Consider the following 14,853-nt stretch of genomic DNA (forward strand, 5'->3'; position numbering starts at 1 on the left):
CCTAACTTCATTTCCCTGCTCATTGATCAGATGAGAGGTACTTCCCATGAGTTCCAGACTGCATGGGTAGGATGCCTCGACAGGAGAACTAATCAATCCTGTTCTCACAGGAGAACACATCAATTCTGCTACAATAGCCATGGAGAACACATCAATCCAGGCCTCACAGGAGAACACATCATCCTGCTACAATCGCCATGGAGAACACATCAATCCAGGCCTCACAGGAGAACACATCAATCCTGCTACAATCACCATGGAGAACACATCAATCCTGCTACAATCGCCATGGAGAACACATCAATCCAACCATCACAGAAGAACACATCAATCCTGCTACAATCGCTATGGAGAACACATCAATCCGGGCCTCACAGGAGAACACATCAATCCTGCTACAATCGCCATGGAGAACACATCAATCCAGGCCTCACAGGAGAACTAATCATCCTGCTACACAGGAGAGCAAATCATCCTGTTCCACAAGAGAGCGAATCATCTTGTCCCACAAGAGAGCGAATCATCTTGTTCCAGTGCGCACCACTAGGGGAGGGTGAGTCACCCTGTGGTCGTATGTTGCTCCAGTAAGAACTGTAAGCCCTTAGAGCTCCCAGAGCTCAAAGAATGCAACATGTAGGACCCTTGTACAAGGGTTTCTTGACGACTCCAAGTCGTTTGGGAAAATCACAGATTAGATCTTTCCTCGGGGCTTTGACAAGGTGTATCGACCTGTACATCATCTTAATGTGATGGAGCCTCCTTGCCCATCGGCTTACCATATCCCAGAAGATGTCTATCTGCTGGAGCAATCGACGAATACGGGATTCCTCAATAATCGAATCCCACCTCTGGTTGTTACAGAGAATCACAGTGGTATGTGTTGAAACAACTCACTGAAGAGCTTCCCCAACCAGGCAGCTTCATACGAGATCATACTCGTAGATATGTATTTGGTCTTGGCGGTGCTTATGGCAACTGACTTCTGCTTCCTGCTCATCCATTATATCGAAGCATAATCCAAAGAGAAACAACACCAAAAGTGCTCCAGTGATCCTCCACACTACCTGCCTAATCAGCGTTCGAATAATCATGCAGTTTCATATTTCCGGTAGTGTATCTCAATCCATGAGAGATTGTGTACTGAAGACATCTCAGAAGATTTTTGGCACCAATCTAGTGAGGCTCAACCAAATATGAGCTCACAATGCTAACTACAAAACATATGTTCGGACAGAGGTTCACCAAGAAAATCAACGCGAATGAGTTTTTGAAACTCAGAGGCATTTCCCAAATCTGGTCCGACATCACTACCATATAACTTCTGAAAGTTAAGATCCTCGAGGTAGTCACAGGGTTGCAGTCCATCATACCAAATCTTTTCAAAATCTTCACCACATATTTTCCTTGAGATAGGAAAATTTCCCTTGGCTTCTGCCACACTTCAAGTCCTTGGTTCTTCATTTCAAATTCAGAAGCCAACTCCCTCTTACATTTGTGAATGAGAGGGTATGCACTTGTTAGAAAGAGGTCATCCACATACAACACTAGTATGAGAGGCTTGTCATCTTCAACCTTAAGGTAAAGGTTAGGATCGGCTTCACTCCTAGTGAATCCCAGCTTCATCAAGTAGCTATCGATCCTCTCATACCATGCTTGGGGTGCTTGCTTCAGCCCATAGAGAGCCTTCTTCAACCTGCATACATGAGATTTTCAATCATAAATCTCAAATCCTTTGGGTTGCTCCACACAGACCTCTTCTTTGATCAAACCGTGCAAGAACGTAGTCTTGACAGCCATCTGATGTAGGTTCCTTCCTTGTGAAGCCACAAGGGCTATGATCAAGCGGATGGTCGTATATCTGGCAACAGGTGCAAATATCATAGTCTATACCTTCCTTCTGGGAGAAACCATGAGCAACAAAATGAGCCTTATACTATTCTGTGCTTCCATCTGCAACAACTTTGTCTTGTAAACCCATTTTGAAGTAACAATTGTCTTGTCCAGGGGTTTGGGAACTACTTCCTAGACATCATTCTCCATAATAGACTCATATTCTTTGGTCATAGCATCCTTCCATACATGGCATCTGAGAATGATGAAGGCTCATTTTGTATGATCGTGCTCATGATGGTCAGGTATCCTTGATACCTGTTAGGTTTCTTACTTTCACGGAAGGTTCCTCGGGGTGCATTATGTCCTTCAGCATCATCAAGTATCTGCCTAAGCCATGAAGGCCTCTTCCTAGAAGAGGAAGGCTAAGGTGGATAAAAAGGATCCATGGGTTGCTCCACATCAGGCATTGTTACATCATCTACCCATAGAGACAGCTTCCACAATCGTACGGTTCTTCCTTTCTGTCACACCATTCTGCTTAGGAGTATGTGGTGTAGTAGTCTCCCTCTTAATGCCAGCCTCGGATATGCCTGAGTGAACCAACTGTAATATTTCGGAGGTCTTGCTTTGGCTTGAGGGGAATGGTCCCCTTTTGAGCTTTCCTTCGGCACATCCTGGACATACACCTTCTTTCTCTACTCGGAATTCGGGCATCTCTGTCACCATTTGTCTTACACTGAGTAGAGCTTTATAATGAAGGGGGGAAAACCTTCGATGCCAAAGTTTGAACTGAAGAGATGTGTCATAAGACATGACACCTAGCGGACTTCCATCGACCTCATATAATGAATCAACACGAAACCCAAGAGTAAAGGCATCTTTAACATTATTTTTCCATATACGTACCTTTCCATCGCTGAAGGTTACCTTTGTAGCCTTTGTCCTCCATTGCCGAGATGGACACTAGGTTCTTTTTGAGGTCAGGTGCATTTAATACATCCTGGAATTTCTAGCCTTCTTGAATGGTTGTCCTCTTCTTTGAGTCCCAGCTCTCCTCTTACCTTTGCTATTGAATTTGTCATTCCTTTGATTGCCATCAGAGGGATTTTGATCATCGTCCCGGTGTGAGTCCTTTCTATCAGGGCACTCCCTTGCATAGTGACCTGCTTTATCGCAGATGTAACATCGTCCTTTTCTTCCACCCTTAGTTCCAGCCTTTCCTTTTGATTTAGTCCCGGAATTATTTCTTTTCTTAGCATGAGAAGAAAAGGCAACAGGAGGACCTTTAGGCATGGGCATTTCTTGCTCTTCTACCCTTGTTTCTTCTTGAATGCATCTAGCCATTAATTCCTCGAAACCAGGAATTATATTATTGTTCAGAAGAGTAGTCCTGAACACGTACCATTCGGATGGTAATCCCCCAAGAGTCGTGAGTGCCATTTCTTTGTTAGTAATAGTCTCCCCAATAGATAGGAGATCGTTCTTGATCTCGATGATTCTTAAGAAGTATGCTTGCATACTCTCATCTTTACCCTTCTTGATTTCCCTCAGTTTATTTCTAAGAAACAAAACTTGATTTGCATCATTAACTTTAAATATACTCACCAGTCTATCGTAGATTTCCTTGGAGGTGTCCAGTTTAGAGATGTAGGCCACCAAGTGCTTGTCGATAGAGTCCTAGATGATCTTCTTTGTTTTGACTTCTCCGTTTTTCCATTTGTTCCAGGCAGCAACGAATGCATTTGATGGAGGCTCAACAATATTGCCTCTTACATGGTCCAGCACTCCTTGATCTTCTAGGGTTAGATCGATAGATATCTTCCATCTGTGATAGTCAGCTTTCTCACGGAGCTTGTCTTCGGCAGGAAAGAGTGTTGAGGACCCCATAGTTCTTTTAGGATAGCCTTGCCAATATTCTCTTCGGTGATTGCTCTTGCTCTTGCTCGGGCTTTGTCTTCACCTCAGCTCCGATACCATGTTAAGTTATGGTATTTTCTATGCTTATAACAGTTTACTTCTTTTTCTTATTTTATTCCTCAGATTAGCAATCACATGTACATAAAGTAAAGTGCAGATAGAACATTAAACGATCGACAGAAAACAAGCCAAGACAAGAGACACAAGATGTGGTGGCTAGCTAGGGACAAACCCCACAATGTGTGGGGAAACCCTTTGATCAAATCTTCTTTTATCTTCAATAATTCAGCAGAGAGAAATAGTACAATAAATCTGATTTATATCAACAGTAGCAAACCCTAGATCAGCAACATTAGCATTAGCAGCTTCATCAAAACTAGGGCAGTCGATATCTCACAAACCGACCGTCGGATCGGCTTGATTCCACCACCAAAAGTTGCAGCCTTTAGAGGAGGTTCAGATGAACCTACAACGTAGATCAGAAGAGGAGATTTGATGGTCCACACTGGTCAAACTTTGGATCTGCAGTTGCAGCTTCAGTTTCAGTAGCTTCCTTCAAACTAGGGCAATCGATATCTCACAAACCGTCTGTTGGATCGACTTGATTCCACCACCAAAAGTTGCAGCCTTCAGAGGAGGTTCAAATGAACCTACAACGTTTATCAGAAGAGGAGGTTTGATGGTCCACGCTGGTCAAACTTTGGATCTGTAGTTGCAGCTCTAGTTTCAGCAGCTTCCTTTAAACTAGGGCAGTCGATATCTCGCAAACCATCTGTCGGATCAACTTGATTCCACCACCAAAAGTTGCAGCTTTCAGAGGAGGTTTAGATGAACCTACAGGCTACAGCGCAGATCAGAAGAGGAGGTTTGATGGTCCACGCTGGTCAAACTTTGGATCTGTAGTTGCAGCTTCAATTTCAGCAGCTTCCGGTTTCACATGTGTGAGAGAGAGACCCTTTTCTGCGCAGTGGAGAAGAGACTCTTTTCTGCACAGTAGAGAGAGAGAGATGTGATGAGATGAGTGAGTGCAAATGAGGAAAAGTCCTCCTGTATTTATACACAACGTTGATGTTTGAATAGATGCGACTGTTGGGCTTCTAAGCCTACATGAGTTGTAGGTCGGCTTGATAATAATTCCATAATCAAAATAAATTCATATCTCCATAAATACTTATCGGAATTGGATGATATTTAGATCAATCCTAGACCTCTCAACGAGAGGAATCTAATAAAAATATTATTAGCCATGAATAAGATGACCCACATGAAGTTTGGCCCTAGTTGCCAATTTAACAAAGCTGTTTCATTAAGATCAAAGTTGCTAGGTCGAAAATACTATTGCATCGAAGTGTTGCTAATGCTACTGCTGCATCTAGGTTGAAGACAATACTGGAAAGTGATCATCTGTTGAAAAAGGAAACGAATGACTTGGTGTGGAGGAAGTCTGTGTCTAAGTCAAGAGTCTTGGATTATCTCAGGAAAAACTATTGAAGGAAGAGTTGTTGACTGGGTTTTCCCCAAGATTGGGGTTTTGCCCTAGCTGTCCGCCTACATCTGGTGTCCTTGATCTTCATGCTATTGTTTTGGTAATTGCTTGATGAACTAAGATAAAAGAAGAACATAATAAAGTTAATAAGAACACAAGAATCTCACAAGTAATTATCAAGTATAAGAAAATCTTTCTGCCTTTCCGATTTTCTAACAATTTCTAATAGAAAAAGAATCTGGTTGGGTTTTCCCCTTGTGGGTTTTTCCTTGGTCATTAGACCTAAATTATTTGTCTCATTGTGTTCTTGGCCGTATTCTATTTTTCTTATGGTTTATATGGTGTATGTTCTATCTACAGTTGCTTAATTGATATTACAGGTGGAGGAAGTTTTGTTTTAAGTAATTGTTTCAACATAAAACATCAATTTTCAACAGGATGAGTGTCCAAATGAGGTTGAACTACATTCTATTTGTACATGTCTAGGAGGTCGAATCACTGCCTCTTCTAGGCCGACTTGGCCAAGCAGAGCCGACTTAGTCTTGTTGATGACAAATTGACTTTTTGACTCAATACAAAAATGGTTTTCCTTTTCTTACAAGAAGTCCAAATGGGATTTTGACTCAATTACATTTATTTGAATCATAATAAATTTTCTTTTGACTCAATAAACCCTATGAACATGAAGAACATACTTTGACTATAAAGATAAACATAATAATAAATTCTTTTTCTTCTTTTGTTTTTTACATGAAATACATATTGAAATAAGTACAATGATAATTATGAAGACCAAACCTAGTTACATTTCCAAAACTCCCTCTTAACTAGGAGGTATTCATAATGACACAACATGATACTCACAAATTGAAATATTCTCATAAGAAGGGATTCGTGTTGATAAGCATCATCATGACAACATTGTTAAACATAGCAAGGCCTTGACTAACAAGCTCTATCTCTCCACTAGATCAGAGCACAATGCTGGGAGGCATAAATTTGAACACCATCGCCACTTCTCAAGGCACATATCCCATCTAGATGTTCAACAGGTATGTCCTTACAATACTATTCTTATCTTGGATATCACCCATCCTCAAAGAATATCGTTCCTCATGTCTATTCTTATCTTGGATCCAAATCCTCAAAGAATATCGGTCCCAGATGCTTATCCAATCCACCATTCTCCCTACCAGTGCCTTCACTAGGTTTATGGTTGTTAGTCCTGGCCATAGTGCATGACACATGGAGAATAGAGTGTCCATCATCATTCCCTCTTAACTAGGGAGGAAATCCTCACTCCCTCTCAAACATCGAGGAACAACCACAAGCTTAAGCTTGTCTCAAAAAATGCTCATCAAAGCATCGACTACATGTTCTTCTGTGGAGATTTGTTGTAGTTGCTTGGCTCCTATCTGCATCACATCATAATGAGCTTCGATCTTCTTGGTTCTTTGTCAATCCTCACATAGCTTCAACATGTCATCAAGTAGTTCTTAAAACACCTTATGGAGCCAAAACTTCTTCACAACTAATTGCACAGGCCTTCACATCTTCTACCTTCGTAATAGAATTATGCTTTCACACTTTTCCAAGAAATTGTATCAAATTCCATTCATCATCAACACTATCAATCAATATGTTCTTGGATGGAACCAATCAACTGCTGGTACAATGATGTCATAACTCTTCAACTTCTTGCCAAAGGGTCTTATCATTGATATGTCATCTTTTCTTTTGATCATAAACTTCTTTGGCTTCTTTGCCAAACTTCAAGTAGTATTGTATCTATTTAGGATCTAATAACTTCCTCTTTCTAGCTGAGACAGGTAAACTTCTTCCCATTTAAATCTTGCTTTCATGTTGCCATCTAATTGACTTCCTTTTGATGCATACTCTCTTGTCTTTGTTCTTTTCTACATTCTTCCAAATCTTCCATCTGTTAGTCAAGCTTAGATAGATCTTGTCTTGACCTGCAACCTTTGTTAGAAGACTATGAAAGAACAAAAGACAAAGTGCATAAAAAAATAACAATAGTAATAATTAAGGAAAGTAGGTATAGAATACTTATCCTTTTGAGGAGAGTTAGCTCCCTCTTAATCTTGGACCTTTTCATCAATCCTTGTCCTCATATCAGCATGATGTCATTCCTTTCATTCTCCAACCGGTTTTTCTTTTTACAGCAGAAACAATTAGTTGGGGTTTCTATTCCTAGGGTTTCCTAACTCAAACCTTTGCTTGGATATACAAACCCTAGATGCCAAAGTATTCAAGACTCGCCACTTCAAAATTGTAGAGTTCTACAATCACACTAGAGTTAGTTGCAAAACACTAGATTCACTCAAGGTCTTCAAGATCTGTCATGTTAGAAATTGCAAATTCTACAAGCATGCAAATCCTAGAAATGCAAGCTTTCTATGCGAGAGATGTAGTTCATTTCATTCCTTGGTTTTAGAAACCTAGTCTTGTATGCACGGAAATACTTCAAATGCTAACAAGCCAATGATCTTTGAAATATATCTACACATATGCACTACTATCCTTCAGGAGCATTAGATCATCATCTTAGCATTCCTATAATTAACCTACACTATTAATCGCAAATGAATAGGGATTATACGTACCTTTTAACTTTACCTATTTTTTACTTTTTCCTTCGAGTGTGGTACTGTATTGTAACTTCTTGAGACTGCTTACACTAAAATCGAACTTCTCATTCAATTCACTTCTGCAACCAGGTCTTCATATGGTCTTCACATTGATCTGAGTCCTTCGTCCTTCAAATTTTCAGGTTTCAACATCTTTGAAATATATCTAAACATATGCACTGCTATCCTTCAAGAGCATTAGATCTTCATCGTAGCATTCCTATAATTGACATACGTTATTAATCGCAAACGAATAGGGATTATACGTACCTTTTAACTTTACCTATTTTTTACTTTTGCCTTCGAGTGTGGTGTTGTATTGTAACTTCTTGAGACTGCTTACACTAAAATCAAACTTCTCATTCAATTCATTTCTGCAACCAAGTCTTCATATGGTCTTCGCATTGATCTCAGTCCTTCGTCCTTCAAGCTTTCAGGTTTCAATGTCAGATAGGTTGGCTTCAAGGTGTTATTCATTCTTTTATTATGTATAGGAATCTTAGTAACGTGGTTGCTTAATACTTCTTATGACTTCAGATATATTGTTGTGGTCCTTATATGTACTGGTGTTACAAAGATAAGCCTTTAGATGTTTGGTCATAGTTCTTCCATACATCTTCTAAAAATCTTCGACCTTCAGAGATCATTTATATAGCTTCAGCCTTTTCCATCGATTGCATACAGTGCCACAGAGATGGGCTTCTGGTTGTCATAATTCTTTGTTTTTGTAGTCTTGAGGCCTGATTCTAGATCCTTGAGAAGTCTCGGCCTTTTGCTTCAGAGATGATCCTTTACTGTAGGATGACATGTTTCAGAACTTTGTCTTTTGCATATGTCTCTTATATCATAATTCTATTGTCTTATAGTGCTTGGAGTTATGTTTGGATTAAACCTTTTAGCATCAATAAATGTATCTTTGACTTTATACTGTCCCTCTAGGGCTTGGCCTAGAAACTAACTTCAGATTTCATAGAACAAACTCTTGAATTTCTATGTCTCGGTCCAGAACTAATTTCAAACTTTCCTCATAGAGTTATATAACTTGGAGAAAAATTATACTTCTGATGCCACATAGGCATAATTCCACAGAGATTTCAAGACTTGAGTGCCATTAAAGATTCAGATGCCATCATAGAAGTCACAGGTTTAGATTTGTTGTGTGTGCTTCTTGTCTTTGCCATTTCTTAAGAATTGATGTAGACTGTCCACATAAGATGATAGTGCTGTAGAGGACTCAGATGTTTTGATATAATTATGAATGCTTGTTACTGTAGCCTGCATTTGCATTGTAGTATCTTTCCACAGAGAATGTTGTCACTATCATAGATGGTTCAGGTGTCTTTAATAGAATGTTCTGATGTCTCATAGAGGGCTTAGATACCTCTTCCTCACCACAGTCTCAACCTTCTAGATTATATGTAAACCTTTGTTCACTATAGACAATTCGAATTATAGTAGTTCTTACAAAATTGGAGTTCATATTGTTCTTTACAACTGTCATCACAAAATTCAAATTATTCATAAGTGGATCTTCTGTCTAGAGTTACCACAATTTCTCCTCTTGTCACAATGCTATAGGGACTTCGCATATTACAGAACTTTGGATACTTTGCATACCATAGGAACTGGTATTCCTTTCATGCTTGAGCGAGTGCATATAGTCTTACTACTAAAACTTGGTCTTGATTACAAACTTCGCTCTTCAAGATTTTGTCTTTGTACATTTGTCCACAGAACTCAGATAGGTGATTCAGACTTTGGTTAAGTTACCAGAGAACTTGAATTTGTGTCTTAGATCTCGAAATGGTGCCACAAAATTTCGCAAGGTGCCACATAACTTATTTGTTACAGAGATTTGGACTATCCATTGTTCCTTTTCTGGCTTGAAGGTATACGCCCATGTCTTGTATTTTCGGCCTATTATCCTCCTTGTAGTCTTAGTTCAATCCTTAGAGATTTGATCTTCCTTCTCTGCAAAATGAACTTTTGCTCTGACTTTTAGCCCTACTTGTTGCTTCCTTAACATAGTTCCTGTCTTCAAGTATTCTTTTGTTGCAGTAGTTCTTCCAACAGGCCAACAAGGTGTGATCTTCAAGCTGCCTTCCCTTAACCTTAGCTCTGATACCATGTTGAGAAATCTAGATGCTTGTAGATTAGGTTAGATTTCTCTTACTTGATAATTACTTGTGAATGTTGTTGGCTTCTTATTAAATTTTATGTTCTCTTCTTCATCAAGCAATTACCAAAAATACAAAATATGAAGATCACAAGAGACAAAGAACACAAAGATATAGGCTCCAAGCCAAGGCAAAAACCCCACAAGGGGGAAAACCCAAGAAAATCCTCTTCTTATAGAATCAGATCAAAGTGAGATATCCAAGACCCAAGACCAAGACCAATACTGCCACAAAGACCCAAGTCAGCCCTCCTTCAATCCATCTCCAACAAATCATAGTCAACAAAAGTCAATGCTAGTCAAATCTCAGAAAAATCTAGTCATCTCCTGAAATTTCGGCCCTGCAATACCACATAGACTGCCTCAGAAAAATCGCACATGTGAACAGAACTAGGGCATAAAACATTTCTACTCTTTCCTTTGACTCTCCTCTCTCTCCTTTTACTTGTGCTGGTTATCTTCTTCATCTTGGCACATAAATTGATGTGATGGATGAGTGTTCAAATGAGGTCGAACTTCTTTCTATTTATACATGTATAGGAGTTCGGATAGCTGCCACTTCTAGGCCGACTTGTCCAGGTAGGGCTAACTTGGTCTTTTGGATGACAAATTGACTTTTTGACTCAAAACAAAAATATTTTCCTTTTATTACAAGAAGCCCAAATGGGACTTTGACTCAATTACATTTCTTTGACTCATAATTAATTTTCTTTTGACTCAATAAACCCTATAAGCATGAAGAACATGCTTTGACTATAAAAATAAACATAATAATAATTTCTTTTTCTTCTTTTGTTTTTTACATGAAATACATATTGATATAAGTACAATGATAATTATGAAGACCAAACCTAGTTACATTTCCAACACTAGGCTAAATCTAGGGTTTAACCAAGGATATTCTTATTTTATTGAGAGGGTCATTGAGCCTAAAACTCTATATATGAGGCTCCCCTCCATTATTTTTGTCATTGATTGGTATTTGAGAGAACATTTGTTGAAGATTCAAGCATTAACACTTTATTGGGGATTTCTTGAAGACTTTGTTTTCATGTGTAGTTCATAAATTGGTTTCTCAAGGTTGGATTTGGTGTTGGTTCATTTACATGCAAAGCCTAGCTACTTGATCCATTGGAATAGTCCATCAACTACTGTGGATGGAATTTAGTGTGATGTCATACTCAACTCTCCTTTTCTATTTTAATATTGGTTTAATGGTTTGCATATTATCTTTACAAATAATTGCAAACTTGTTACTTCCAATTCTATAGTAAAATTAAGTAGTTAGTTGAAGGAACATCCCTGAAGAGCCCTTGTGAATTTTCTGTTTTATTTTCCAGCATATTAGGATCGATATAATGTGCTTTGTGCCTTTTTTAAATTCCTAATTACATAAAAAAATATCCTCTTATGTAGTGTTCTTGACTCCATAAGTCCTAGCTTTTATTTTGCACTTATCTCTCCGTTCAAATGCGATTCAAAAATCCAAAATTATTTACTTTTCTTTGTCTATTGAAATCTGATATAAATTCTTGAATATCTTACATTAAATTTCATTTTAAATCTAACTCTTTTTCATAGATCTAAAAGTGTTTTAATCGCAATGCTAGAAATTGCTCAAGGTTTATTCATTAACTCATAATTTTGATTAAGCTGAAGTTGTACTTCACTTTCACGTCATTTACTTGGGTTATTGTTGCAGCTTGAGCCTCCCATGTTTCCCTTTAAAAGTACTTACTGCCTTGACCTATTTTGTACCTGTTTATCTAAGTAATGTGTAGCAGTCTTGCTCTTCAACATAAACAATTTGGTTTCTTATTTAATGTTTCTAGAATAAGGGGTCTTGGGAGGACAGCCAACATTATATAATGTTGGACTTGACTTCCAAAGTTAACACCAGATTGTATAAATACTTTATTGTTTATGAGTGATACTTTTATTGTGTTTTTATTCTTAGGTCATATTCTCAAATAGCTTAGTTTGTGTACTCATAAATTTGTATATTCTTTGCAGTCCTTTCCTCTGTTCATGGTATCAAGGTACATCATCATGGAATGAGCTCTGGTAAGTGAGCCTAAATTTCTCAAAGTTCAATGCTTGCAGCTTGCTATCCTTGTTTATGGGATATGACTGTTGTGATTATTTCTTATTTTTTTATTTATTAGCGTAATTTGGAATTAATATAACACCTTATTTCTAAATTTCAATGTCTATCTTATTTTAATGTTTCCGTCATTTCTTTAGCATGGCAAAAAAGATTATGTTCAGTGAAAGAAAAGGTAAATGGTTAAACAGGAAGAGATTGTCTAGGGTACAAAATATGCAATTTGTACATCTTGTGGCTTATTTCTCTTGCTTTTCGATTTTCCTTTGCGATACTAAAATCTCATAGCTACAGTAATTCAATATTAAAAGCCTCATCAAATGAGTACCTAATACGATGGTGCCATTAAAAAAATTCAGGGATTGAGTTTTTTTTTTTCAATGTTTGTGAAAAGGATGGAGGGTTCCAAGGTGTTACCTACCAGGTTCTCACTTGGTGCAAAAGTCCCCTAAGCACAAGTGATCAGGTGCCAAGTGTAACTTAGGCAAGTCATTGCTGTCACTTAAGTGGCTTTGCCTTTCTCACTTTAGAGTAAGTTCAGTTTTTGTCCATGTGGGGCTCTCTATGGTCAACTAAGTTTGGACGCTTGTGAGGGAATATAGCTTAGTTTGATTATCTGATTCAGTATTTGTGTTTAATAAACTATATCCTAGACTTAAATCAGACTTCAATAAGCCAAGGCTAAAAAAATGCAAGATGATTTAAGCTTTGTGCACAGAAATTCAATAACCTTACTTCTTGAAACAATAAACCAATTCCTAAGTGCTGCAAATTCAGATCCGAATCAAGATTGCAAAATGCGTTGGAACAACTGAAATAGAGCTTACTTTAGCAAATTGATTAGAATTTAAGCATGTACTAGATAGATTTGCCACAAGAAACAAAAAATTGATTCATATGCTAAAATTTCAAGATCGTGAATTACATTTATTATATGACATTGTGATGTGTGAATGATTACGAATATATGATTTAGCAAATCATTTACCATATAAAGATAAATTTGCCCCAATAAGATAAAGCTCAAATGTGGTCATTTCTAGATTTAATTCAACTTTAGTAAAATGATCCATCATCCAACAATGAATAAATTTCCAGCTTTATATCAGAGTTTAATTTAACCATTTAGATTGATATGCCATCACAATACAAGGCTAAAAGTGCAAATCGCTTTATATGCGTACAAAAAGATTTAACGAGATTTGTTCCAAGAATTAGTGAATTGATTCTTTGATCTGTTAAAATATATTATAAGCTGAAATTTGCAGATATGAATCAGATATATTAAGTTCCATTGCTTATAAATGTAAACAATTATGAATTAAGGAATATACTAGCAAAACATTTGAGCTTTCGATAAAAGTTACATAATATAAATTAGTGTTGAAAACATCGGCAAAATTTCGCAAAAATATCGTGTTATTTTTGGGCAAACAAAATTTCGCTTAGAAAATATTGCGATATTTTCAAAATATCTTTGAAATTTCAGCAAAATATCGTGCAACGACATAAAATTTCGGCGGGCGCGTGAGTTTGCATCTTTTGAGAGAGATTTTTGGGTTTTCATTTGTCATTTCGGTTTGTTGGTCTTGGAGAAGGAAGGTGAAGAGCTTTGTCGTGATTTTCAAGGAGGGATTGAATATCAAACTACCATAGTCATCACTAGCCAAAAAAAATTTGTGGATCAAAGATTCAAGGTTAGTCAGACAAACTTCATTTCTTCCATTCATAGGTATGTTCTTAAAAACCCATATGTTAATGATTTTTTTCATAGATTTAGGGCCTTAGGCTTATGCTTGCTTACCTCTTTGCCTACCAACATTTTCCTTTTTTGTTTTTTTGTCATTTACTATGATTTTCATGCCCATGAACCAATGCAAGGGTTTTCTCCATATTTGGACAGCAAGCTTCATTTTTTGTTTTCAACATTCTTATGCACCCTCTTATTGCCATTTTTCATTGCAAATAATGTAGTAAAAAATTGATTTTTTTAAATGAGGATGTTATTTTTTGTGTAGTGGGGGTTTAATGCCATTTTTTTGTCTTTTTGGTGCCCTAGGACTGAATTTTGAAGCTGTGCATTAAAAACTTCCACTACAAATATGCCAAAGCCCTTGGACCCATTTTGGCAGTATGGGGAACCTGATAGTGGGACAAATCGGCAATATCTAAGTTGCAAATTGTGTGGGGACAAGATGACAAGAGTGGTTACCTGATTGAAATACCATTTGGCTAGACTCCCTAGACATGATGTTGGGCTTTGTAAGAATTCTAGCCTGGAGCTTGTAAGAGTTGCATATGAAGCAATTGAGGAAAAAGACAAAAAGAAAGAAGAGGCAACTACAAACAAGGCCGAACGTGCAGGCAAATCTTCAGGGTTATCTACTTCCGAGATTAATCCTGAGGGTAGTGGGAAGGGCTCCACAATTTCACCTACCGATGTTGCTAGGATATGGAGGTCATCATGTTTTGTTCCACGAACTGGACATGGAGCACAACCTTCAATAAAGTTAGTGGTTAGAAAAAAGTAAAAGCAAGAAGTAAACAAGGTTATGGGGAGGTGTCTTTACTGGAGTGACTTACCTCTCAACATCACAAAAAACATTTCATTTTGGGAGCCAATGTGTGATGCTATTGCTATTGTGGGCCCAGGATACACAAGTGATGCATATGAGGAGCTTCTAGGGCC

General features: G+C 37.8%; 1 protein-coding gene across 1 annotated transcript in view; it reads left to right on the plus strand.

Moving 5' to 3' along the window:
* LOC149237434 (putative potassium transporter 12) overlaps window positions 1-14,853 on the plus strand; it is a 259,791-nt gene that overhangs the window by 84,740 nt on the left and 160,198 nt on the right. Inside the window, exon 4 of the mRNA XM_089372658.1 lies at window positions 12,074-12,124. Within this exon, the coding sequence (XP_089228784.1) occupies window positions 12,074-12,124 (51 nt within the window). The remainder of the gene's footprint in view (window positions 1-12,073; window positions 12,125-14,853) is intronic.

This window comes from Pinus tabuliformis, chromosome 8, assembly GCF_031772625.1.
Source record: "Pinus tabuliformis cultivar Carrire ecotype Pingquan chromosome 8, CPIR1, whole genome shotgun sequence".
NCBI classification, from domain to species: domain Eukaryota; kingdom Viridiplantae; phylum Streptophyta; class Pinopsida; order Pinales; family Pinaceae; genus Pinus; species Pinus tabuliformis.